The sequence below is a fragment of the Orbicella faveolata genome, unplaced genomic scaffold (assembly GCF_042242905.1).
Source record: "Orbicella faveolata isolate gen_17 unplaced genomic scaffold, um_ofav_v1 contig_34, whole genome shotgun sequence".
Taxonomy (NCBI): domain Eukaryota; kingdom Metazoa; phylum Cnidaria; class Anthozoa; order Scleractinia; family Merulinidae; genus Orbicella; species Orbicella faveolata.
Window position 1 is genome coordinate 13,443,372 of NW_028301563.1, and position 27,495 is coordinate 13,470,866.

At 39.4% G+C, this 27,495-nt stretch overlaps 1 protein-coding gene, 1 long non-coding RNA gene and 1 pseudogene across 3 annotated transcripts; 2 read left to right on the forward strand and 1 right to left on the reverse strand.

The window, feature by feature from the left end:
* Positions 1-3,068: 3,068 nt before the first annotated feature.
* Positions 3,069-7,266, reverse strand: LOC149104885 (uncharacterized; annotated as a pseudogene). Its single transcript, XR_016201429.1, has 2 exons — positions 6,381-7,266; positions 3,069-4,431 (listed from the first exon to the last, which is right to left on the reverse strand). The product of XR_016201429.1 is annotated as an uncharacterized LOC149104885 (transcript).
* Positions 7,267-10,391: 3,125 nt separating this feature from the next.
* Positions 10,392-11,947, forward strand: LOC149104886 (uncharacterized). The gene is made up of 2 exons (XR_016201461.1): positions 10,392-11,384; positions 11,768-11,947. It is a non-coding gene; the product is annotated as an uncharacterized LOC149104886 (long non-coding RNA).
* Positions 11,948-21,051: 9,104 nt separating this feature from the next.
* LOC149104887 (uncharacterized) lies at positions 21,052-26,858 on the forward strand. Its single transcript, XM_089271466.1, has 3 exons — positions 21,052-21,186; positions 26,169-26,489; positions 26,698-26,858. The coding sequence occupies exons 1-3, from the start codon at positions 21,117-21,119 to the stop codon at positions 26,853-26,855; spliced, it is 549 nt and encodes a 182-aa protein (XP_089127592.1). The 5' UTR covers positions 21,052-21,116; the 3' UTR covers positions 26,856-26,858.
* The last annotated feature ends 637 nt before the right edge of the window (positions 26,859-27,495 follow it).

Consider the following 27,495-nt stretch of genomic DNA (forward strand, 5'->3'; position numbering starts at 1 on the left):
ACTGGTAAATTGTGTGTACATAATGTAGATATTAAGAGGCCAACAAAAGAAATCACTTCCAGACATTTTGCCTGTTTCCTCAATCTATGAAAAAAACTCTTCCTTTGGTAATCTAACCAAGAAACAATTCAGTTTGTAAGTCTCCTCTATCTTTTAGGCCAACATCTGTCTCAAAATTCGTTTTGGTGTTTCAACTTTTCTGATCAAATTGATACGAAAATTTCAGTTTTTATCACATCGATTGACATTAAGCTTTGTTTAATTCTTCAAGGATTTTGCCTCACGTCTTTAGGATATTATTTCGCAATCTTATTCGGCTTCATATTCGTTAGTTAACTCCACTGTGATAGACTCCAGGCAACGAAGTTATTTCCACAGACAGGCATCTTTAAGGGAAGGATCAAATTCCTTACTTTAATTTTGTAAATATATTTAAGCTGTAGTGCTAACATCGTGTAAGGTATTTAAACAGACAATTATCACTTATAGATATACGTCCAGTACCTTTGTTATTTGATTCTGCATATGCTAGTAATGAATATCAATACTCCTTATTAACTTTCCTCATTTGCCTTACAGTTTAAATATAGTGGATACGAGACAATTTCTGGCAGAAACTACAAAATGCCCAAAATTGCCTGCTTACAAGTTGGCTTATAGTTAAAAATTGCTATTATTGGAACAGTTTTTAACTCCATAAGTACCTTGTAAGTTTTAACGTCTATTAAAAACTATGAATAAGGACTCTTTATTATTATAACAGTAATTATTATTCACCTTGTTACTCAAAACAATGTAATGTTTAATGGGTTTAGTACAACTAAGTTATACATACACATGTATGTTCAGTTATATTTACCGCAGCGCTAGAGTTATGAAAGGGCCAGTACCATGATAGTGCTTTTGTCAAGTTTTCCGTGCGACAAAAGGCACCAGGAGTCAAAAGAAAAGCGTTGGAATTATTGTTGATTAATTAATTTTATGATGCAAAAATAGATTTCAAATAGCAACAAATTAACTTAAATGAAAAATTTAAGTTGAGGATGAAACTAACTCTTATCCCACAAAATCTCTTCCCTGGTTAAATTTGCATCCCACGAAGTTATTAGTTCTCTTACAGATTACAGCAGAAACCAATTAATTTTCAATCTAACCACAATTTTCAAACTGTACAGATGACTTGAGCGCTACCACGCTGCACTGGGGCCCAATGCCATCTTACTGCAGTACTAATTAGATTACATTATGTACAATACAACGTTTAGTAATGACTTACAGAACATGTTTTGATATTCAGCCTATAGAGAGGTATTTAACTGACTGTGGTAAAACGAGAACCAAGGTAATCACCCTGACCAACCAAAAAAGGACACAGACATTCCACTGAAGCAATATGGAACTCGAATACGAACTTCAGAAAAGATGTGCAAGGGAGGCTTAGCTAGGATTGCTTGAGAATGGGGCGCTAGGCTTTTACACCTATCACTAAGCGAAGCGAGGCAAAGTCAAAGCAAATTAATGAGAATTACCTTGGGAATTAAGGGTAAAAACCTCTGAGTTAGTAAATTAAAGCATTGTCTCTGAATGCATGATATAGTTATAACCTGTCGGTGTAAATATTGTTTTATTGTTTAAATGTGCCAGAAGTCCGGATGGAACGTAATGATGTTATCTCGAAAGGTGTTTCTGTTGGGAAATCAAAACATGCCACGTAACCATGGTTTGTTTCAAACATTAACTTGCCGTCAGTGTTAAACGTATAAGAAATACGGCGAAGAATAACTTCTCTTCATATAAATTTTTCCAGTCTGTTAATAACGATTGAAGAGCCTACTTGTAGACATTTGGATGGAAACTTGAGGGCCGATAAACACAGGATTTAATTGATTAAATTAGAAGTAAAATCTCTAAACTCGATAGCTAAAACATTTGTTCCATCCAGACATGAATGCCATAATTCTGTAAATATATGTTTGTTTAAAAAGAAATCTCATGTACACGTTTCAGAATGTTAAACTAAATAAGATTCCTTTTATCTCGTTCCATTTTCCTTTCGCCTTAGGGATGGGGGCTGCTCTCGCCGCGCTCGTTTGCTGAAGCATGATAAGTAAACTCTACAAACAAAGCCACCGATCTGGCGTAAATACGGCCACTAGCGTGACGTTTATTTGTCTCAGATAAAGTTATCAAAAATTACAAGTATTTGATGTTATCTTCAGCAAAGGTGGGGCACGAAAAACCGCCACAAGGACAATCGAAGTGTATGATATTTGGCTGGAGCTGGGGAGGCGGAGGGAAACTTGAAAATTAGTTCTGGAGATAGCGTTGCTGCTGAATGGTAAGGAGGCCGAAACTGACATGCCAAGCAAACTAAATAGTAACCGCGATCCCGCCTACTAGTATCTGATTGGAGTCTCCTAGGTGATGTGCCTTTCCTTGCTCCACCCAAATAACTGATAGACGTATTATAGTACCCAAGAAAATGTCTCGATATAAAATAACATTATATGTGCTGCATATAATGCTTCTTTTTATCTCGTTCCATTTTCCTTTCGCCTTAGGGATGGGGGCTGCTCTCGCCGCGCTCGTTTGCTGAAGCATGATAAGTAAACTCAACAAACAAAGCCACCGATCTGCCGTAAATATGGCCACTAGCGTGACGTTTATTTGTCTCAGATAAAGTTATCAAAAATTACAAGTATTTGATGTTATCTTCAGCAAAGGTGGGGCACGAAAAACCGCCAAAAGCCACACATTGTGGCCGCCCCACCAAGACGAGAGCAGAGCCCAGCCCACAATAAATTCAAGGAACCCGATAATCCCAAAAAGGAGATATTAGTCTGATCTCCTTAGGTATTGAAAACAAACTATAACGAGTGTCGGAGTAGCCCGAGCGTGTCGTACTGACTTAGATCCAGAAGTGATAGTAAAGGAGCCACTAAAGTCATAAACAGTGCCACAGCTCATGACTGACTGGCGTGTAAATGACGTGACAATAACTCTACAAGATATGAGGACTATAGGCAATAACAAAGCCACAGGTCATGATTTACTAGCGTGTAGATGACGGTGCAATAACACCACCAAAGGGTTAACCTATCATGACGAACTAGCGTGTTTAGTACTCAATACAAGAATTAAGAAAGGACGAAACCATTAACGAAACCACAGCTCCTGACTGACTGGTGAGTTAATGGCATTACATTACTAAAAGCTAAAACAGCGCGTTGAGGGCGTGTGAAGTATATTACATGATAATGACGGAATGACACGAAGCATTAACAGTGCCACAGCTCATGACTGACTGGTCTGTCAATGCCATTGAGTCAATTTCCCATCCTACGAAATGTAGATAATTAAATGCGTTACAGCCGATGACGGACAGGCCGGCGGAAGACCTTTGCTATGGGAAAAACCATGCTACCGATGTTAATTAGCGGATAGTGTTTCGTTACGGATATAAAGTTTAAACGCATCAGACTTCCAGCGACCAAGAGCCCTGATTTGGGAATCAGAGAAACCTAGGTCAGCAGCATGACAAGCAGCACCGATGCGAAAGCTGTGACTTTTGTATCGGCTTGAATCGAGAGAACAAAAAGATAAACAAGAGCGCAGTTGAGCGTTGAACTGGGTGACAGTAACAGGACGATTGTGTAAGCAAAAAAGTGGACCTGGTGAGAAAAGTCTTACTTTGCAATACTCGAGCATCGCCTGTACTGGGCAAAAGGGGGAAGCAGAATCGCGTGTTATAATAATGTCCACAGGCCGATTGTTCGTGTTATGTTTAAAGTGACAGATTGTTATCTTTAAGGATTGTATGCAACCGTCCTTTGATAAAAATGACAGCGACTCAAATTGCACAACTGCATTGCCGCACTCAGGGCTCTTGCTCGCTAGTTCCCCTATGCGGAAAAAACCGTAAAAAGCTGTCAGGAACATAGCCTTGAAAAGTGTACACTGAACTGCCGAAGAGTTGGTGTGCTGTAGTGAACGCACAAGCTGGGAAAGAACAGGTTTCGTGATAGGAAGTCTGGTATCAGGTGACCTTTGTTTACTGACCGCAGTCCAAAAGTTTTTGAATCAAAAATGTCTTAGTTGGGTCAGGTAATTCCTTCATTTTGTGAACATAGCTGATGGCTGATAGATAAGAGGTAATTGTAGACGCGGCCAATATGCGTGCGCGGAGATATGATATAAAAAGCGCAATTGCGGTTGGAGGAATCGGAAGTTGAAATGAATAAGGGCACACGAATTGGTGGTAAAAGTCACGAAAAACTTTCCAAGCTCGGGAATACAACTTTTGTGATCCCATGGACAGGGCCGAGGAAAGCAGATCGTTCAGGGAAGCGACCAGCTCTTCGGCAGAAGGCTGTCTGGCACTTGAGTCGGCATTTCGTCCGCCTCTGGAAAAATTTGTTTGAACTGTTTCACCTGCAAGCGGGATAAAAAATCAGCACGAGAATTGTGTATATCCGCTATATGTCGCGCCCGAAATAGAATGTTGTCCTCCAGCGAAGTAAGGACTAAGTCCCTGACAAGTAACATAATGAGCTTATTCTTTGAAGTTTGCCGGTTGATAACTTCAACTAGCGCTGAATTATCGGTCACGAAACAAATGCATTTATTAGCCATGGTCGGCCCCCAAATATGCAAGGCAATGATGATGGGAAAAAATTCGAGGAAGGTAATATTTAAGGAACTCCATGACTCAGGCCACGAGCCATAAAACCATCTTCGACCGAAAACTGCGCCATAGCCTTTTGAACCGGCTGCGTCAGTGAAAAGCTCGAGCGAGGTGGAGGTAACCCATAGGTCATCTAAAAAGAAAGCACGCCTATTGAAACCCGCTAGAAATTGCATCCAAACCTGTAAGTCGGCTTTAACGTCTTTGTTTAAACGGATACGGTGGTATGGGCGCTGTAGACCTATCGTGAGGTCAATAAGACGACGTAAAAAAGCTCGGCCTGGTAAGATAACTGAGCACGTAAAATTCAGGAGGCCGATGAGTGATTGGAGCTCCTTAAGTGTAACCTTCCGGCGTGAATAAAACATGGATAACAAAGTGTGGCATTTCTGAAGCTTATCCTCTGGGAGCCTAGCCTCTTGTAAAACAGAGTCTAGCGTAATACCCGCGAACTGCAGCACCGTATTTGGCCCAACGGTTTTTTCCTCGGCGATAGGGACGCCAAGGAATTTACACATTCCTAGGAAGTTATTAAGATCTGACTGACATTTTTCGGCAGATTCCGCGATAAATAAAAAGTCGTCGAGTATATGCAGTACGCTTGAGGCCCCCAGACGATGAATGGCTATCCATTCGAGAGCGGTGCTAAAAGCTTCAAAAATGGCACATGAAGAAGAACAACCCATTGGGAGACAGCGATCATAGTAATAAAGGTTCTCCCATTTCATACCCAGCAAGGGGTGATCGTCAGGATGGACTGGGATAATCCTAAAAGCCGACTTTATGTCGGTTTTAGCCATGAAACAGCCCTTGCCTGTACGTTTCAGAGCGGAAATAGCGTCGTTGATTGTTGCGTACGACACCGAAGAAAAATCGCTAGGGATAAAGTCATTTTCAGAGAAACCTCGGGGAAACGACAAATGATGAATTAGTCTAAATTCTGAGGGATTTTTCTTGGGAACTATACCTAAAGGTGGATGGAAGGTTGACCGTGGACTAGCGCGTTTTTGACCCTCGGCGTTACAGCGAGTGGCAGGATGCTTTGCCCCGCATTTGAAGCACTTATGGTCGAATTTGCATCCACCCCCGCAAAAGCGACCGGCTTGAAACGCCCAACAGGTACCTTTCGGAAATGGCGACTGACTGGATCGGGGTCGACTATTGTTGGGCCGGTCGCCGTTAGATGGGGTTTGTCGGCCACGAAATGTCACCTTTAGCCATAGTTCCCAATACACTGCGTCCCAAGGATACTTGTTGGGAGCAGTTTGCCGGAGGAGGCGAAATTGCTCGTCGTAAAAGAGCCAATCGCCAGACTTAGCGGCAATGTCCCTTACGATTTCGCAGTATTTCATCAGTTTGGGTGCCTCATTAGGAAACCTAACAACGTAAATCGCTACGAAAGTATGAAATGCCGATATCCATTGATTAATGGTAGTGACCTTTTTCGTAGTCTTACAAGGCTCGAGAGTAAGATGAGCCCCCGAGCTGAGAGAGGAGGTATTGACTGACAAAGAATAACGGTCAGGAGTAGGGGATACTGAAAGTAAAAGACTGAAATCTACAAACTCGTGAGCCCAGACTCGAGCCTTGACCTTATCAGTAACGTTGCCTCCCAGCTCGAGGGCAATACTGGAAAATACTAGCTTATCTGAATAGTCTAGAGAAGAAGAGCCAGAGGAGCTGGGCTCATGAGTACCTTTGTCTGGCGATGTGAGAAGGGCCAACTGCTCGGAGACCGCCTCTTCGACCGTCATGGCGGTGCTCGCACCCTCACTTGCAGGAGGCTCGTCAGTCGGCAAATTTGGAGTCTTCATTGCAGCTTGAACGGCGCTGGTCACAGCGGCCGTAAGGGTTGCCGTTAGGGCCGCCATATCTACAGTGGAAGCGGTCGCAGGTGGGACCACCGTTGCTGTCGAGACCGAAGGAGTGGCACGAACACGTTTGGGTCGACCGCGAGAGGTGCTGGCAGATGGGCGTTTACGAGAAGACATAGCTTTACAGAGAGTGTAATTAAATAAAATTAGACTTCGTGATTGAACAAAGAGGAGTTCATGCAGCTACCTTTGTTAAACGAGAAGGGCTGAACTAAAATGCCGATGCGCGACGCGAAGGGCAGACGTGATAGGCCCATAATTAAAACTGTAGCTAGTCGATAAGCAAGTCAAAGCCAGGTTCCGAATATACAAGAAAGAAAATGGCGAGGACAGTAACCAAGTGCAATTGGGCACGCGGAACGCGGCCGGAAAGGGTTGTACACTTAAATGGCAACGTCCTGCTCTCATGATAGAATTATTTTCTGCGTCAGATAAGGGGGCAAAATTAATGAATGGCAGGAAATACAACTGCCATCAAAATCGAGATAAGTAACATGCACCCCATTAAGATAACAGTGACATAGCATACAGCCGACAGTAGAATTAAGAGCATTGCTCAAATTTGTCGGCAGATAAAAGTACAATGTCAAATAGCTGCGGACGCAACACAGCAAGGAAACATGAAAACAAAATTGGAACCGGCGACACGCAGATATGAATAAGTAGCTAAACCACATCAAGTAAACGCAAGCATTTGAGCACTGCCCCTCGTAAACTGCGATACTGTTGCCCCCTACCATTCAAGTGAACGCCATCTCCTAACAAATAGGTACCCTTTGTTTTCCAAAAACCCCCTGTGAGACCAGAGGAATGCGTATGGGATGGGCTCAAGTACCGTTTTCATATATTTTGTCAATAGCCCAACTTTCGAGTTAAACGCAACATCGGAAGAGGAACGGCGAAGCGTTTGACATACGCATATCAGGTCGACCTTGTACTCTTCGTGTAGCACAGTCACTAGATGTTCCAGTGAGGAACCCACTGTAATGGCGGGGGAGTTGGGCAGGTCATTTGTTCCTAGCTGTAAGAGCACTATATCAGGGCCAAAATCCTCCACAATACTTAAATCATACTTTAAAACTTTATCGATCGTTCGACCGCCCACGCCGTGCCATTTGCACAGAAATTCTGGTGTTGAAATACCGAACTTGGCAGTATAGGCGCTTTCGTTCGGACGATTAATATGCTCGTGCAGGCGACGAATAAAAGAGTGGCCCAGAATTAAGACGCGAGGTTTTCCCATTGCGTTAGTGAATTAAAAAAGAAACCGGAAAACCCGACAAACAACAAAAGAGGGTGAAGGGTACTTGCCTTAAAACTAAACTAAACTCGATAGCTAAAACATTTGTTCCATCCAGACATGAATGCCATAATTCTGTAAATATATGTTTGTTTAAAAAGAAATCTCATGTACACGTTTCTGAATGTTAAACTAAATAAGATTCCTTTAAATGTCATGGTTGTTAATCTTTTCGGATAGCTTTTATACTGTGAAAAGATGAAGTTAAATGGCCGACCTCTATCTTTTGGTACTGCCCGGTTTTCTCTGACAGTGACACTTAATTTTCTTTATTGAATGCTTTATTATCCGCCACCACTTCTTTTCTTTCTTTGCAATCCTCTTTTTCACTTTTCACTTCTTCTTCACTATGTCCTTCCTCTTCATAGCAGTTTGCCTCTAATTCTTAATCGGTGAGCTTTGCAAGTACATATATCCTTGCTTCTGGATGCCAATTTCCCTTGTTAATGAGGCTTGCTAATCAAGCTTTGTGCCAATCTGCTCTCAATTTTTCCAGTTCATTTAACAGAAGCATTTGTTTCGTAATACACTTGTAAGTTTCCTCAGAAACACGTTTGATGATTTTATGCCTTCTTTCTTCTTGGATTTTGTTTAGGCGCTCTCTCTTTCTCTTTTCAGCTTTTCTTTTATTTCTTTGTGTCTTTCGTTCTTCATTCCAGTCTTATTTGGTAAGCCTTTGAAGGCTCGGTTAAGACTTTGCTTTATGCTCAACAACATCTCTAATTTGTCACTGACATCTTTCATTTGAGCAAGTTCCTCTTGCACTGCTTTAGTATACTGATATTGGTCACTGGCTCATGGCTTGAGTTTATTTTTGTTAAAAAGTGCCCCCAAATTAGCTGGGATGTTAATTTCTTCTTTTTCCATTTGGGACATAATTTGTTGGGATTTTTTCAGACCATTTGGACACAATGCCCATATGATTAGACCTTAGTTGTGTCATGGACATTCTTATAAATTTAAAGCAGGAGACTTCATTTGTTTCAGAAAAACAGTACACTCATATCATCCTTGACCTTTTCAAGATATTTTTTGGTTTGAAATCTTCTTTCCCTTTCCTTTTATTAAAAGGTACTTTGGAAAGTTATCCAGCAAATACGGTTGGGCATGTTTGCACATTTCTGGGAGTATTTTGTTGAAATACTTGTTCCTTTGATGGTTTCGGTCTTTATACAAGCACTTGAAATAGCCTTTGGTGTTACTCCCTGTTCCAGTTGACAATTTTGGTGATGAATTTCAAGGTAGTGCTTGGAAAAAATAAAATATTTAACAAATAAAGAAGCCTGAGCCGTGTATTACACTGTGATAAAATACGACGGGCATTTGAGAACACGAAGGAAATGTAGAAAACAAGAGCTGCAGACGAATGTTTGCTACATTTCTCGAGTGTTCCCAAATGTCCGGAGTGTTTTATCACAGTGTACTACACGCTTAAGCTTCTTCACTTGCTTTATGACATGGATTTTACACGCGCAAAACAATAAAACACGTATTTTTCTATGTTTTATACTCGGATAAAACATGGGTTTTCGACCAATCAGAGCGCGCGCAGGGTCCTATCTATATTATAAAAAGAATTAGTAGAATTTCAGAGCTGAACAAAGAGTTTCCAGCAATCTGATTGATTCAGCGATCCCTTATATAACGTCACATAAACCGCGCTAGGCGGTTTATATAACGTTTCCGAGGCCTGGCTACTAAGTTCGCCACCTCAGCTACTAAGCTCGCCATCTCGGCAAGTAAACATGCCGGACAGTTGATGAACGAATTTTTCATGTATTCGGAAGACATCACTCTAAGTCCAGGATATTTGAAAGGATGGAGAATTTTCAAAATGACTGCTGTCATCCTTGGAACTAAAATCCTCTCGGGCATTGTTCGACAATATTTACCTCGCCTTCTGCGAATAATCGTTAAATATAAATATAGATTTAAAAAAAAATCTATAAAATGCGAATAGGGCTCACATTTTCATTCAATTTCTGCAAGACAAATTGCTCGGTCCAAAAACAGTTTTTGAATGAAATAGCAAAGAATTGTATTACTAAAGGCATGTCTACAGAAAATAATGCTAAAGAACCTTCAAGACAGGATGCAAACTTAAACAGATACATGACGTGTGAAATGCAAGCAGAGACAACAGGAAACGCGAGCAGAAACAAAAGAAACGCTTCGAACACTGCGTGAAAGCCAAAATATTCTGGAGTATTCTAGACTCGAATATGTGATTGTGACGCAATAGAATCCTAGAGTATTCAAGCCGCACACAACACGTGACGTACACCTGGAATATTCGTGTCGAATATGGTGGAATACGCTCCGTTCATAATCGTTCGAGGATTTTCGTTAAAGTATACCACACATCTGTCGTAATCCTAGAGTATGATGGCGAACCCTTTGTAAAAAGAACCTTATAAAAGAAGGTAACAGTTCGGGTGCATAGCATTCTCCTGGAAGCAAAATTTAGACTATGAATTCAAAGTATATACGATCTGCGCATGTATACTTTTATCCTGGAGTAGGTGATCTTGACGCCAAAGTTATAGAATTCTAGAGTATTCATGGCGTGTACAACCGTGACGTGGACCTGGAAAATTCTTATCGAATATGGGCATACGCAGGAGCAGGATCGTGCATTCGTTCGTTGACCAGAACAATTGTACTTTTTTGGTTCATGTTGTCGGCGCAGCGCATGTGTTTTGCTTGAGTCAAGAAATTTACACGCTTTGTTGTAACTTCGAATCTCACTCATTCGGTTTTGACCGACGTTTTCGGGATAATCACTACAAAGCGATTTCTCTTTGTGTGACCCGTCTCGTCTGAAATGGTTAACACAGCTCGAAACCACAAATTGGACACTACGGGATACGTAAAGTTCCGCAAAGTTAAACTGACTAGAGACACGTAAAGCTGCGCAAAGTTTGGTTAGTAAGAGGAATCAAGTTCGTTTCGGAGAAGTTTTGGTGTATTCAGTGGAGAAAGTTCCGAGACCTTCAGACAAATATCTTTTCTCTGTGGGACGAGTTTAACTCCTGAGCCCGCAGGGCAACGAAACTCCTAAATAACGGCCCAATAGCTTCCTCAGTCGACTCCCTGCCATCATATCAACATTGCATTACGCTTGAACAAGAAATCACAAAATGTATTACGGAAAACACTTTAATCAGATTTTTTCCTCGAGGTTAATTTTGAAACGACATTGACCTTAAATGTGTTTCGAAACGACTTGTAACGAAATGAGAGAAACGACCTACATCAGCATTCTGAGTGTCCGACCTTCAACAAGCACGGATCAGCGGTTTTCCACATTAGATACCAGGTTCTCTCGGTTCTCGCGCCAGTTTTTTGGCGTCCTTTTTGAAAGGTGTGAAATGTTGAAGCTTGCACCGATCTCTTGGTCCTTTTTCACCGTTTAAAAACTCTACTTTGGCGGACAAAATTCAGTTTATCTTCACTTCTTTACTGTGCAGGATTTCAAGCAGTTTTTGGTGACATACAGCTGGTGAAAACATCGATACATACGGAGGTACGAGTCAACAACAATAGGTAAAACGTAAGCCATTGTTGTCTTCCCGGGTTGTCTTGTACGTACGAGTAAGTTAAGCTTGAGTTTCCAGGGTAAAGTTCAGTTGTAATGTTTGCTTAAGATGTATGGAATTGTCTCTGGTTGTAAATGTTTCTTTATCAAGCAGAAGTTATACATTGGAAGTAAATGTAACCTTGATTTCAAGAGGGACAGCTATGGGAATGATGGTGAATTAAACCATTAAATTAAACTACTGTGTAAAATTTACTGATTGATTTATTATGATATTTTTCTTAGTACTGCAAGCTTGATTTGAGGTTTCCCAGTGTGGATTTACACATAAACTTAACTAACCTTTCATGCGTATTGTATTTTAATCATAGGATGAAGTAAAATTGGTAATGCCTTACATGTATGTATAATCCCTGGCCTCCTTATTTGAAGAAAAAAAGGAAAACCTGTGAGGAAGAACCCTGGTTTACAAGATACATGTATGTATTAATGACTATTTAGGGGGCCATGGAGACTTTTTAAGATTTATTTTTGTAAGAGCTTTTGAAAAATTTTATTGGCAAGTAAATTTTGGCATTTCACTAGTCAGTCTCTGTATATTTTATATATAAACAAGGTGATTTGCATATCTGTCTTCAGAGTGCTCAGTAGTAAACTAGAGCGTGATTATAACAGATGACGAACTGAGCAACTGTAGATCTGACTTGACATTTTATTACTATTTAGTTTCGTAGTACACAACTTGTGTGCAGCACTCATGAGATAAAATTGCCAAATGCGCATTTACATCATTATACTGATTTGAAATACACATGCAACCATTGGAAAAATGATAGCTACAATAAGTGAACGCTTTTACGAAAAAAAGGAAAATTGGAAGTTATAGATAAACACTGTTACTATTGTGTAACAACAGAAGCTTTAAAAGTTAAAATTTAGCATTTTCCCTGAAGAATTTGTTTGCATGTCTACATGAAGTTATCAGTTCATTCCATTTATTCAGAGAGGCTAACTCAGGTTTACAAAGGTACTTCTCCCAGAGGCATAGGTTACATTGATTTGAAGTGGGGTTATATGGGGCAGCTTGCTTTAAAATCTTTCAAGTGACTTTGAACTTTGATTTATTGTCAAAGTCACTTGGAGGCTGCCCCATGTAACCTGTAACCCCACTTCAAATCAATGTAACCTACGCCTCTGGGAGAAGTACTTTATTATTTGTAAACCTGAGTTAGCCTCTCTGAACAAACAGAATGAACTGATTAGATAACTTCATGTAGACATGCAAACAAATTCCTCCTGAAAAATGTCAAATGTTAAATTTTAAATTTTAAATCTTCTCTTGTATTTCAATAATAACAGAGTTTATTCCTAATTTCCAACTTTCCTTTGTTTTGTAAAAGCATTCACTTATTGTAGCTATCACATTTCCAATGGTTGCTTGTGTATTTCAAATCAGTGTAATGATGTAAATTCCCATTTGGCAATTTTAGCCGATGAGTACTGCACACAAGTTGTGTAGTACGAAACTAAATAGCAATAAAATGTCAAGTCAAATCTACATTTGATCAGTTCGTCATCTGTTATTTTATATATATATTCTGAAAATTCAGAACAATATTGAATTTGATACTCAAATTTTGATTGGATTAATTAATGCATAAAAAGTTTGCAACATATCGAGCAAAAAATGAAAGGCTTCTAGAGCTTGCCTACCTTTGTCAGTGCAAAATGAAACATAATCTCTAACCTTGAACATTGTTGCTTGAATTGTTTTAATGTGTTTAAGCCCACAAACTCTGGCCCTCACATCCTTTCACACTTTGTTTGCACTGTAAACTTGATTAATGTGCAACACAACTCTCTCTTCTCTCAAAGGCATCTTAAGTATGTTTTTGCATGCACTAGAAACCCAGGTGCTTACAGTGTAGCTTTCCAAATGTGACTGTAAAACTTTTTGGTCATCAATCCTGTCAACACTTAGTGTTGATCTCAGGTCTTGGTTTGAATTTTCAGCTCTTTGTCTTGAGGTTACCCTATATCTTTGCACCCACACCATTTAGCATGTCTAATTAAAGCCAATAAAGCTGGCTATCAATCTACACGTACATGTATACCAAGAATTTGGAAATAAAATGCATTGTCAAATTTTTCAGGGTTTCTCTATGCGAGCATCCAAATCACTTAAATTTGAAAATCACTTAAATTTGAAAGCTAAGTCAAAGTGAGTCTGCCTCAAATTTTGGACAGTAGCTAGTTTATCATCCACGTCTGTTAATTTTTATTTTGAAATATTTTTTCTCTGAGAGTGATTTTTGAATGATCACTCCACCATTCTTTAATCCTGTTTTGGAAATGTTCTGTAACTTTTTACTGCGATTGAATATGGCAACACACAGGCAATTTTTTTAGTGTTTTGCGTCCAGAAACTGAGAAACAAATTAAATTAACAAGAAACAAAGTTCACTTTGACTTGTACATGTAGCTTTCAAAATGTGATAATAATAATAATGATTTGGACGCCAACACTAAAATGTCTAGAAAAATTTGGCAATTCATTTTATTTGAAAGTCCTTGGTATAGTTTGATGGCCAGCTCTATAAGTTTTAATTTGATATGGGGTTTACATACAATGTCTACAGATAAAATCGGATGCACTACATCCCTTTTGTGTGAGACACCTCTAAAGGTATATGGTAATGTTAAGAGGGTTCCAATTGTTGAACCAGATGATAATGATGTTAGAGTGGTTTTCAATTGAGTGTCGTAAAACCAAAACCAAAACCAAAACCAATTACTTACCAATTAGACTTCTCAGCTAATCTCGAACTGTAGTAAAACCAAATCCAAAACCAAAGTAATTGTCTAATTACTCTCGACACTCAACTGAAAACCGCTCTAAATATGCAAAGCAGCAATTCATTAATTCATCTCTAATTCTCTTTCATAACATAGCAGCATCTAGTTCTAAAGTTTGCATACAAAATGTAAGTTTTCTTTTAGACTGCTTCTCAGATGGTTCCGAACTTCTGCTTTTTCATAATATAGCAGCATCTAGTTAGAAAGTTGCATGCAAAATGTTATAGAAGTGGTTTTTTAGACTTTGCTTCTCAAATGCTTCATTATGCCTTTTCATAACACAGCAGCATCTAGTTATAAAGTTTGCAAAAAAAATGTTATAGTGTTTTTTAAAGACTTTGCTTCTCAGATGGTTATGCTTTTTCATAACAAAGCAGCATCTAGATATAAAGTAAATGCATACAAAATGTTATAGTATTTTTTTAGGTTTTGCTTCTCAGATGGTTCCTTATACTTTTTCATAACATAGGGTCTTGGCAATGTAAATTCTTCCATAGTTTGATGAAAATAAACATACACGAACAAGTAACATAAGTTTTATTATTTCAGTATTAATAAAGTATTATTTGAAATGAAATGAAGATGTCATAACGGCAGTTGTTTACTTTTTGTTGGGATAACATCCATATTGTCCTGGTAATTTTCTTTCTTTTGGGTGGGTTTTGTTAGGAATCCAAAGGAATTTAAAAGTGTGTTACACTCGGCAGTTTGAACACAGTTTGGGGGATATACAAGCTTTGGTATGGGTCCTCAGTTGGCGTCAGTATTCAATCACGAATACGTTTCATACTTTACATGAGTCTCGTGTTCCAGTCGAACAGGAGACATGAATTGAAGTGTGTCGTTTAGAATACCTTAAAACCTCACGTATGCCTCAGTATTCGAACATGAACACGTTTCATACTTCGCATGAGTCTCGTGTTCCAGTCGACCACCACAGAACACTTGAAGTGTGTCGTTTAGAATACCTTAAAACCTCACGTATGCCTCAGTATTCAAACATGAACACGTTTCGTACTTCGCGTGAGTCTCGTGTCCCAGTCGAACACCACAGAACACTTGAAGCGTATCGCTTAAAAATACCCTAAAACCTCACGTATGCCTCAGTATTCAAACATGAACGCGTTTCATACTTCGCATGAGTCTCGTGTTCCAGTCGAACACCACAGAACACTTGAAGTGTATCGTTTAGAATACCTTAAAACCTCACGTATGCCTCAGTATTCAAACATGAACACGTTTCATACTTCGCATGAGTGTCGTGTTCCAGTCGAACACCACAGAACACTTGAAGTGTGTCGTTTAGAATACATTAAAACCTCACGTATGCCTCAGTATTCAAACATGAACACCTTTCATACTTCGCATGAGTCTCATGTTGCAGTCGAACACCACAGAACACTTAAAGTGTATCGTTTAGAATACCTTAAAACCTCACGTATGCTTCAGTATTTAAACATGAACACATTTCATACTTCGCATGAGTCTCGTGTTCCAGTCGGACGCTTCGGAACACTAGCTAGCGTGTTGTCTGAATGAACTACGCGGTAGCGTATATTACCTACATAAAACCCGTTCTTGACGACGCAATACATCTTTGGCTGTGAAAAATGTGACACAACTTTCGTATTCATAGCGTGCGATTCTCGAAAATTAGAGCATACTTGACGTATTCATTAGTGTTCGAAGACGTTCACGTCAGAAGTGGCGTCGTGCATCGCGTTTTCCAGTCGCAAACTCTCGAACAACTGAGAGTATTCGAAAATGTTCGAGTCATAAATGATCGCTATATCTTCTAAGAACATCTAATGCAACATTAATCTACCAAAACGTGGCCCATATGATTTATCGAATACTTCGAGTCATTCACGAGTATTAAATTTGAATACCGAAAAACAGGCCGGATTCCTCTAGAATATTCCAGGTGTATTTCGAGTCAGCCGTAATCGAATACGTCAGAACATTGCGGCATACGCGGCGTGAGCCGATCCGTATTCGAGCGAATTCGGGCCCGAATATTTGGCTTTTCGCGCAGTGGAAGACTATGATTGGAGCACTCTTCGTCGCACTGGTAAAGGTGAGCAATTAAGCATTCAGGAGCTTGACAAGTATCCGTCAGTCATTTCAACCTTCAATCAAAGTGCAAGAAAAATGATAAGGTGCGACGGGTCACTGCACTTGCCTTGATCAGAATGGGTGGGGTACTTGGTAACCATGTCTCTCTTCAGCGGTACGAAGTACTGCAAGATGATACCAGTGGCAATGATATGGAGAGCAGTTCTGATGCGGAAAGTGACAGCGCAAATGATATCGTTATTTCGCGTCTTTGTAGCTCTGATTCATCGGAAAGCGAGAGTGATTCAAAAGGAAACCAACAGTGACAGAGTACCTGTTGTAGCACAGGTCTCTGACCAAACCCGATCTGGGCGCAATATTGTGAGGTCGTTCTCTCACTGTCGTGACTTTTTTGTATTAGTTAACCCATATAAGTGGACTGTTTGGAAGTGTTCACCGATACGCTCTGGATGGCTAAAAGAAACAAGAAGATCTGTTAGATCTTATAACCGCGCTTTTAAAATTTAACTGTTTTCTTAGCACTACAGTCGCAACGCAGTGTACATTCCGAAGCAATCCTTGATGATTCATTGATTACTGTAGACACCACATTACTTGATCAACACAAACTCTATTATCGCGCTATCAGTCGTAGCCGTTGTGACATCTCCGATGACGTAATAGTCTTAATCTGGAACTTTCTTCGGGATATGTATGGGCATGAAGATACGAACACTATTACAAACCGCTTTCTTTCTTTAAAGTCACGATTAAATTTAATTGTTTTTTCCCTTGAGTTAAGGGTTAGCAAAGAAGTCACACGAGTCACATAATTCAAGAATTGCGTTATCTACGGTTATCTTTAGTACGGTGGTTATTTCCCTACCAATGACGTAATCTTTGCACGTTCTGACACGTTCTTTGCTTGGCTTGCAAATATTTAATTTTCCTCCGATCTATGAACTGGCTGTGATGAAACAGTCAAAGGATTTACTTCATTTGCGTAAAACCACAAGAAATACTCACAAAATTACAAATAAATTAATGACCGTCGCTTCTGCCGAAATAAACTTGCAAAGTAAACACGATCGTATTTGTCACGTAGCGAAAGTGAAAGCTGCAACGTCAGCGCATTCCATGGCTGACGTAATACCTTTTTTCAGCGTATTTATTATTCCCTTTAAATCCAACGCTTTGATAAAACGAAAAGAAAATATATTTAACCCACAAAAAAGAAAACAATATCGGTAAAATTGTCCGTGTATTTATGTTTTAACAGCTTCTGGCGGAAAAAAATCACATGTTGCGTGACTCAAAGTTTGGCCGAGCGGAGGTCTGCGTCTGGTCACCGACAAAAAAAAAAAAAATAAACCACGGGTAAACCTAGAACCGCGCTCGGCCCATGGCCGCGCGGTTAATAAATAGCCCCCCACGCCTATGCCTATTTATTTTAGTAACCTCCTCTTCATTTCTAAACTCTTTGATGATCCCCCCTCTTTTGTGCTATCTCCTTGCCCCAGGCATAAATATTGAATGGTCCCTTATTGTTCAGTATACAGACGAGCCTTCTCAAGGAATCAGATCTTTAGCAAGGACGACCGTGACAGGTTGCAACGGCTACCGGAAACAACAAATGACTTCCGTCAATGCTCTGCGCATGTCAGTGATGTTCGCTAACCGTCGTCCACTCCGCACCGACCGGAAATGAAATTACCATTCAGTGCTTGGTTACCAAGGGTTAACTTTTTAACTCGCAAATTTTACATGTGGTCGTCTGTTGTTGGTTTGCCTGCAGACCAAGAGTGACATAATAACATGTAGTGTACAGTCGAACCTCCTATTACGACCACCTCTCATAAGCGACCGTCTCTCCTCAGCGACCAGTTTTCCAGAATACCAAAAGTCAGATCACTATATTTTGAGCCTCTTGTAAGCGACCACCTCTCGTAAACGACCGCGACCACTTTAAGAGCTAAAAGTTTGAAATTTCTGTTGTTTTTAACCTCCAATGAGCGTCCACTTGACAAATGATAGAGCAAAAATTGGATAATAAAACACATCGTAAGATGTTGTAACATCATCGCATTCCTAGGTAGTACAAGAGATGGAAATTTTCTCAACGGAAAGTATCGGTTTTTTTTCTCGAAATTGACTTTTCACATGAATACGACATTTAAAACGCGGGTAATTCTCTGCAGTTACCATATGCTAATGACGCAAAATTTTGACCGACAAAATGGTCTGAGCTCTCGTAAGCGTCCACCTCCCGTATGTGCTTACCGGATGTTTGACTGTAGTATTTTTATTTTTACGAAAAAAAACTTGTGTTTTTTTGCTCGAAAAACAAAGTGAAACGCCTTCGAAAAAATAAAGTTTGTCATATTTACATTGCAAGCGTAACTTGACGCCTGATAATATTTTTTCACGAGTATGGCAAAATTAGAAACGGACAATATGTTTGTCAAAGGGAAAAGAATAAATTTAAATCCAGTCGTTCGAATGGCGTTTAATTAATTAATTAAGTAAATTTTAACGTATAAGAATCGCACGCACGTAGGCCTGTAAAATATGATGTTCAACATCCTACCTTTTGTCAAAACGTTACCAAAACCGAGGAATATATTGAGCTAACAGTCGAAGTCGCAATGACGTCCTGATATAGATATGTATTCAACATTCAGGCCAAGTTTATCACCAACCAACTTCAAAAAAAAAAAAAAAAAAAAAAAAAAAAAAAAAACTCATTAAGAGGAAAACAACGAAATCAATGTTTAGTTCGCAATAAAGTACCAAAACAAAGATAGAGAACACGGAAAATGCCCTCAAATTTCCAGGATTTTAACAGAACGATTGTTAAAACATGAGTTTCGAACGTTCTTTCATTAGAATATAACTTTAACTCAGGCATGCAAGAAGAAACTTGTTCCTGTAAGGGTAGTTGACAAACCAGATAGAAATATTTTATTCACATAACAAGTGCGTAATAATTTAAACAGGAAGTCTTTATGGTAGGAGCAGGAGGAGTCAAACTGCTACGAGCAGAAATAGCTCTGAATGACAGAGACAAAACAAGCCATCTCTTATTACACAGTGTTGGCTTGTAATGGGCTGCTATTTGGACTTCACATCTCCATCTGGTGTTAAGCGGCCTTCACACGGCAAATTAAAGGTGGCAAACTCGTAGTTGGCAAACTCAAGTTGGTGTGTGTGAACGGCCCAAATACAGTACGCAAACACGTTGGCAAACTGTTGGCGACAAATAGAACTTGCCTCTACTCTCGTCAACTTTTTCACCAACTTTTTCGTGTTGGTAAACTCGTTTCTGACTGGCAAACAAGTGTTGTTAACTGTCAACCAATCAAACCACGCGCTCGGTTCACTTGATTTATTTGCGTAACACTTCACAAAGTGGCGGACGCAATTCAAGATGAACATGAGGCCACTTTTAAATTTATCGAAGAGGTTCACAATTGTCTGGCTGTGTGAAACGATTCATCTGTAGTCTACAAAGATATTAAAAACACACAAAAGAAAATGGAGGAGCCAGCGGACAAACTGGGTTTCGTCCAAACCTTTCTGTCTCTTCTCTTCTCTTCTCCTGTTTCACTGTTCGACGTGAGTGCCACTGCACTAAGTCGGCCATGTTGCAAATTACCGCGTGTTGTGATTTGACGCGAGTTCGACGTGTGAAGGTACGAGTTTGCCAACTTAAGTTTGCCGTCTGAAGGCCGCTTTAGCTCAATATACTATCTTACCATTTCCCACGAGACATAAAATGTAAAAATACTGATGAAGCATGATGTAAATTCAATTTCGTGAATGGCATTTAACTAACTTGTAGCCATCTTATGTGCATGGAGGCCTGCAGAATATAATGTTCAACATTCTTCCTATTTATTAAAAAGTCATATTATTATTACTACTTTTTAAATTTAATTAATTATAAGCTTAGCTCGAAGTTGCAATAACGTCCTAACATATATGGGTTATTGACCAAGTGTGAGGTCAAGATGGCTGGATATTGGCCAAGTTCTTTTTTTGCGAGTTTATGGACCGAGACGGAGTCGAGGTCCATAAACTCGCAAAAAAAGAACGAGGCCAATATCCAGCCATCTTGACCGAACAAGCTTGGTCAATAAAGGATTTATTATATGGCTTTCGGGGAAATTTTTCTTGCGGGACACGGCGGGTAGTCCCGAGCGGGCAAGATAGCTCCATCTTGCCCGCTCGGGTAGCCAATCACAGCGCAGGATTTGATTCATCTTGCCCGCTCGCGGAGCTTGCCATATAATAAAGATGATTTATTCAATATTCAGTTTAATTAATCACGAGCCACCTTGAACTAGAAAACAATATACTAGCGGAAAAACAGCGAGATTAATGTTTAAATTTTCAATAAAGTACAAAAATAAAGGTAGGGAACGAGGTGAGTGCCAAGGAAATTCATTGTTAAAAACATGAGTTTGGAACGTATATTTCATTGGAATAAAACATTCACTCATAAACAAGCCGAAGAAAAATAAATTATTAAAATAAAGGAACCCAAGAAGGAATTTCTTCCTGTAAGCTAGTTGAAAAACCGGCAGATAGAAATATTTTGTTCACATAATAACTGGGTAATTTCAACGGGAACTCTTATTAAAAGTAGGAGGAGTCAAACTGACATGAGCAGAAATAGCTCTGAATGACAGCGATAAAACACGCCGTCTCTTATTTCAGTGTTGACTTGTAATGAACTGTTATTTCGACTTCACAACGCCAGACTTTCCATAAGACTTGAGAACTGAAGACGTTCGTTGCGGTTTAAAAATGAATGTTTCTGCCCTCCTCGTTTTTGTGTCATCGATTTCAATAATGCTTCGTCCAACGCAAGCGGAGGGTGAGTTCCAAAATGTCTTCCAAAATTTTCATTGATAGCCTTTAAATCGCGTTTTATACTCTCCTACTTAGTGTATCCTAACATCAGCTTGTCTGGGCTGGCATCCCAAACTCTGCCTCATAAGCGGGTTGAGTTTATTGTTGGTTCTTCTCTTCGACCTATTCTTCTCGCTCATGTTTTCTTCCGGGTACTCCTATTTTGCTATCTTTACGAAGACCGACATTTTAAAATTCCAATTCGACCAAGAATTTGAGTTTGTCCGGATTTTTCTGAACACCGTCAATATTTTCAGTTAGAATTCGCAAAGATTACGCAAAATTGTCATGATAAAATTTTCTCAGGTAAAACTGACACGATATTTCATTAATCACTCACAAAAACGGAGAAAAATATGTTTTTTTGGTAACATTTTTATCTCCTGTCTGTCTCTTTGCGAAAGCAATTTCGAATTCGGTCCTTAATTGACGATACGCGAAAAGTTTAAAAGATAAGACTCATGCAAAAATATAAATGTACTTATTTAGTTCAATAGTTTTCTCGATAAAGATGGTAACGATGGTGATAATTAAGAGACTATGATCCAGATCACAGCCTTTTGTGATAAACTGGGAAACTAAACTTCTAAAAGTTGCAGCTCAGTCATTTTTGTCTTCTTTGTCTTTCGTGGAAACTTTGTTTATTTAGCACTCTTTGGTATTTTAAAGCCGATAGTTGTAATGTCAAAATACTGTAAGATAAAGAAAACCATTTTCATGGAGATTTCAAGTTCTTGAAGCATCATCGCTAAGTTTTCCAGAAATAACGTTTGAATAAATCTAGCGGAATTTATTTGTAATTTGTCTCACAATTTTGTTGCGCATCTACGACGCAATTTGCAAATTGCAAATTGAACGAGGCGTTGTCTAGTGCAACACTCCCTGAATTGGACATGTCTCGCACGTTTTCGTTACAGCAATGCGAGGCATGTTTATAACCCAGTGTAACAGCGCCTTTTAACACGATTGCCGACGCATAATTCTTTACAACAGTTCGTACGAGAAATTGCTACTCGCTTTTATCTTATAGCATCAAACACGGTTCTTAAAAATAATTCTCTGTCAGCACATAAATAAAGACGAAGAGGAAGCTAGAATATCAACACCAGCTATTTTCTCACTAGATGGGAAAAGGGATCTGTGAAATGCGTGTCTAGTTTGTATTATATCGCCAAAATGATGCTGCATTTTTTGTTAATAAAATCGGCAAGGTAATTAATCTGACACCCATTGCTTCGCATTTTGTGTAATCTTTGAGGACAGATCTTTCAAAAACCTTTGAAAGGCACGGAAATTTGGAGTTTAAACGGCAAATAATCGAAATGCGGGCTTTCTTGTTATAGTCATAACAAACATATCCTATTATACGTAATGCTGTTGTTAAGAAGTATATTATCTGAATTTAATCATAAACAAAAATAGGAACTTTATGCCCATGAGTTGTGTCACAGTTTTGTCGGTCAGTCTTTTGTTATAAAGGTAATTATCGTTTGATTTCTGTAGTCACAAAATAAAAACGACTTCTTACGTGCTCGAAGGCACTCGACAATTAAAAAGGGAAGTTATTTCCAGTAACAGGTGGATTTGAAATACCCACTTTCTTCACCGTGTAAAATTACCGTATGTCATCATTAAAACCCCTCAATTAAGTTAAATTATGCGGAAATCATCTTTGTTGTTTACGTATCTTGCGGTCTATAGGCGAGCGAACTCAAGCGTTTCATTTGTTTTCTTTCGTTTTGTGTATTTGTTGAGCTTTTTTGTCTTCTTTTTGTCTAAGTGAGCGATATCTTGGATTCAGTGAGTTGAAGAAAGCAAACAAAAAGTTAAGGGGATGCGTAAATAAATTTAACCAGCTCTTTTCCAGCAAAAACATCAGCGTTACAGGTTATTAATACAACAGAGCATACCTAAAAACATAGTAAATGTTTTCCTTGCACGCTACGCTGGAAAAATTTGGAAAACGCAGCCGGTCATTTTGGATGGATTAAACCTTAGAAAGATAGCCGTGTTTTGAAATTCCTCCTGTTTGAAGAACGTTTCATGATGGGTTGGAGGAGGCGGTAGTCTTAACCATAGAAAGATAGCCGTGTTTTCAAATTTCTCCATTGTAGTGTGCACGCAGCCTGAGTTTTTCATCTCTTTTTCTCACAACATGAAGTAAATTTCAATGATTCCCCCACTAACCGCTCCCTAGATAGAGAGCGTTAGTGAGAGTAGGGAATATAAGAAAATCACGACGGCAACGACATTTGGAACGTCACTGAACAAAAGGTTTAATGAGCAAAACAATAGCTGTGTGAGTGCGTTACAATTCTTGGTACATTTCCTTGCCGTCCTCTACAAAACAACGACGTGAAATGACCAATTTTTGCGTTGTCTGGAGAACATGAACCACAATGACTAATTTTTTTGAAAAGAAATGCACCGTTGATAGGGCTGGAATACAAAAAGGACAAAGGAGGCCTAGAGGGCATCAGATTTCAGATACGCGCTGTGGGTTTACATACATATTCACCCCTGTTGCTTTCTGCTTAACTATATAGACTATAATATGGGCGCTTGCCACAAAACCAAAAGTTCCGAAATTTTCGAAACAGACGCGAATGGAACGGAAATTTCCTTGGAAAGGTTTCACAAAGTCAGGACATTTTTCGCCGGAAATTTTTTGGTCGAATGGAGAGTGCCCATATCTATACCTCGTTAGCCGGGAAATAGTTAGCAGAAAAATCGGCCACTCAGAAGAGCTAAAATTTCCTTTGTTTTACCTTGAGAATTCGCAATTATTGACATAGCAAACTTCTACATCCATAATTAGGCGGTATAAAATAGTTAAGCATTATGTACTGTAACCTTATTTTGCGCATTTCAGAGGAAAAAATAAGAGTGAATGTGTGGCTGTCCACCGGGACAAAAAATGTGTCTGTTGTAGACTAGGAGTCCGCTGTGGAGACGTGGCTGTTAGTGGAGGTTTGACTGTGTAGTCTATATAGTTTTCAAAAAGTAAGTAGTAGGAGTGAATATGTACGTAAATTATCAACACGTATCCATTAAAGACTAGTGTCTCGTAGGCCTTCTTTTTCCATCCCAGCTATTTCCCCGGTGCGTTTCTATGCCAAAAGCACGAACAATATCCGTGTTTTTTAAAGTTGAATAGGAAGGATGTCGCGTTTTATTAACGGTAATACAGTCGAACCTTTCTAGACGGCCGTTATGGAGAGGTATCAGTAGGGGTGAAATATGACTTCCATATTTTCTTGGTATTCAATCCTTTTATCTTTAAAAAAAAAATGATCAAACAAAATCAAAATATATCAATAAGACAGAGACCAAAGAGATATAGAGACCAACGACGCGCAGTTTAAGAGGAATAAAAATAAGAATTATTACCTGCTTTCACAGGAAGCGGTACTTTCTTGATAATTGTCTCGGTCTCTCGGACGAGGATAACTCTGTCTCTCGGACCGATAACTTCGTAAATGTTTTCAAAAGTGTTACATCTCCTCGTGTATTCTCTCACCGTTACGTTTTGCACTATAATTTCGTAACAATGCCAGTGAGCTTTAACTTAACCTTAAGTTAAGCTACGGATTAAACCTCAAGTCAGTGGCATCAATATTGTCACCGTTTACAGACGATCCATTTTCCAAGTTGAGAGGCTTTGATTGAAGTAGAGTGTACCTGTCTACGTGAAACGGTTGTGCTGCCTACGCCAAACGTGATGGATGCAACTGTAATCGATTGTTTACTCAAGCTCCACGTTTAAAAATGTCTTTTTTTTTCTCTTGAAGTCAGGTTCGGCTGTGGGTCTTCCACAAAAATTAAAACAGCCGATATTGAACGAATAATGTGCGCTACAGTTGTCACCTTCAAAAAAAAAAAAAAAAACATAGGCGGAAGTCACATAGGTTTCGGGCGATATGCGCGTGTCGGTGATCGAAATAATGTTGCATAACATTGCAGTGCACCAAAAGCAAGATCTACTTTCATTTAACTGCAAATGTTTGCAAAAGCTAATCATGTGGTCAATCTAAAAGGAAAAAAAAAAATTACAAGCATCCGTATGCGTTATTGACGAGAAAAGGTTTCCAAATTCGCTTAGTTTTGCTCTTGATGAAAGTAGCTGGCCAAGTTCCATGTTGATTTCACGAATGACGAATTTAACAAAATGTACCACACGTTTATGTCTCTTGAGGGGTACTTTTTCAGTTTCGACTTCAAATTCTGTGCACCAGTGGGCTTTTGATGGCATTGGAATTAGCTAAAATTAGCCGTTTCGCTCACGAGCTTCGAGAAAGGTAATTGTATCGGCCTAAAATATTATAACATTTGGAGCTTTTGCTAATCAAATGAATGCTTTAGAAACAGCAAAATATGCATTCTGAACTAGTCAAAATATATCGATAGACATGTTCGCGTTGATCTGTACGAGCGAAAACAAAATGCACAATTTTCGGCCATTTTCGGCGGCGGCTGGCAGATATAATGGCGATTTTTGAACTTTCCTGGATTTCGAAAAAAACTAAAGCGCTTCAGGGCCTTTGAAGGGTATTTTCGAAAACAATTCATTATAGAGGTGATTTGGGCAAAACATGAAGAAATCCGAAATTTCGCGACTGGAAACAACGCTGGAAATACTTTGGAAACGCAACAATTACCGGTCATTTTGGATTTGTGTTTGAGGAAAACTCTGACAGGGAAATCGCTTGATTATCGTGATGTCATCCTTCTTGAAAAGCCCTGTTTTCAAAATGTTTTCCGTCCACACTAAAACACAAGCCGGCGTTTTCAAATTTCTGTTTGAAGAGCATTTCCGAAAAGGATTAGAGGAGACAGTAAGACTAATAATAGACCGAGATGCTCGCTTGCATCTAACAGTTAATTTTTTTATATAAAGTACAAGAAACATATTACGCAAGACTCGATATTTTTCTTTCCATATGACAGTTTCAGAAGCTGACATAAGTATGACCATCGCGGTGCTTCTGATGTCTCAGATGTTTTATAAACTGGACGCTCAGCAGTGTATAATTCGAGGCGAATATTCCATCCGCGGCATGATGTTAAAAGGCCATACCTTTATCGAGGAGAAGACCGGAATCTGGCTTAATTGTTTAGACAAGTGTGATGATGACGTCAGATGTCAAAGCTTTAACTACGTCATCAGCCAAGGCATATGTGAGTTGAACAACCGCACCAAAGAAGCCAGACCTGAAGATTTTGTTCCGGACAGCCATCGCTTCTATATTAAACGATTCAGGAAAAGAGGTACTGTTCTTCTTTGAACAGTTCTTCTCTATCTTTTTTTGAGGATAGTAATTGTGTCGTATACAGGCGTGCCCAGAATCTCATTACATCCCGAGGAATACGAACAAAGCCCGCAGCTTTTCGTCGAGAGAGCTCAACAATAGTGGTGTTTAGTAATGACAGAAAAGCGCCGAGAAAAAAACAATGTTTTTGACTTTTCTATTTTTAGTTCCCCTTGGATCCGTTGCCGAGTTGCCAGCTGAGTCGTGCGCCGAGATCAGGGCGAGTGAAGGAGAAGATGCAGTCAGCGGTAATTACTGGTTCGATTCAATTAAACCTGGCGAGGTAGTCCTGGCTCGTTGTGACATGTCTAAACTAGGTAACTAGACGTTCGGGGTTTTACTTCGATTTATTATTTACAAACCTCTTGTAATAAGCCTCATCTACGCGCTATAAAATGCCTCAACTTCCAGGCTGTTTCTATGATTAGACACTCTGTATTCTGCAAAATAAGGCATATTTGCGATGCGTACAACCTTGGCGGTAAATCAATTTTTTTTACGAACTTTTACATTTAAGTTATTTCACCTTTCTATTAATGTAATCTAACCAGCAGTGTCAGTTTTAATCAACCCTTCTCGCAATAAACGTCCCCATAGCGAAAATAACGTTCAAGACATGAACATAGGCTGTTTAATCTATGAGATGCCCTTCATAAAGAAGAAGCTTAGCTTTAAAACCCAATCAGGCTCCATTCGCGCAAAACTATTTGTTTAGAGTTAAAACAGCAATAGCATTTATGAAGGTCATGAAGTCGAGAGCTACAAAGATGGGTTTCAGGTCTGCTATCTTCTCTCGACTAACAATTAACAGTCAAACAGGCTCTATCTTCCCCGTGCAACTGACAGCGGGTGCTCAGAACCAGAAGATTCCCACCCAGCAAGAAGTTGTCTGTGGAACAGATATATTTCAAGGAGCAGATCCGTTGCCATTCCCAGACTGGATTATGATAATGATGGATATCTGA

Excerpts from the sequence above, each read along its gene's own strand:
- LOC149104887 (XM_089271466.1), top strand. The coding sequence starts at position 21,117 with ATGAATGTTTCTGCCCTCCTCGTTTTTGTGTCATCGATTTCAATAATG. Across the intron at positions 21,187-26,168 it reads TCGTCCAACGCAAGCGGAGG|TTTCAGAAGCTGACATAAGT; the intron begins GTGAGTTCCAAA and ends TCCATATGACAG. Across the intron at positions 26,490-26,697 it reads TAAACGATTCAGGAAAAGAG|TTCCCCTTGGATCCGTTGCC; the intron begins GTACTGTTCTTC and ends TTCTATTTTTAG.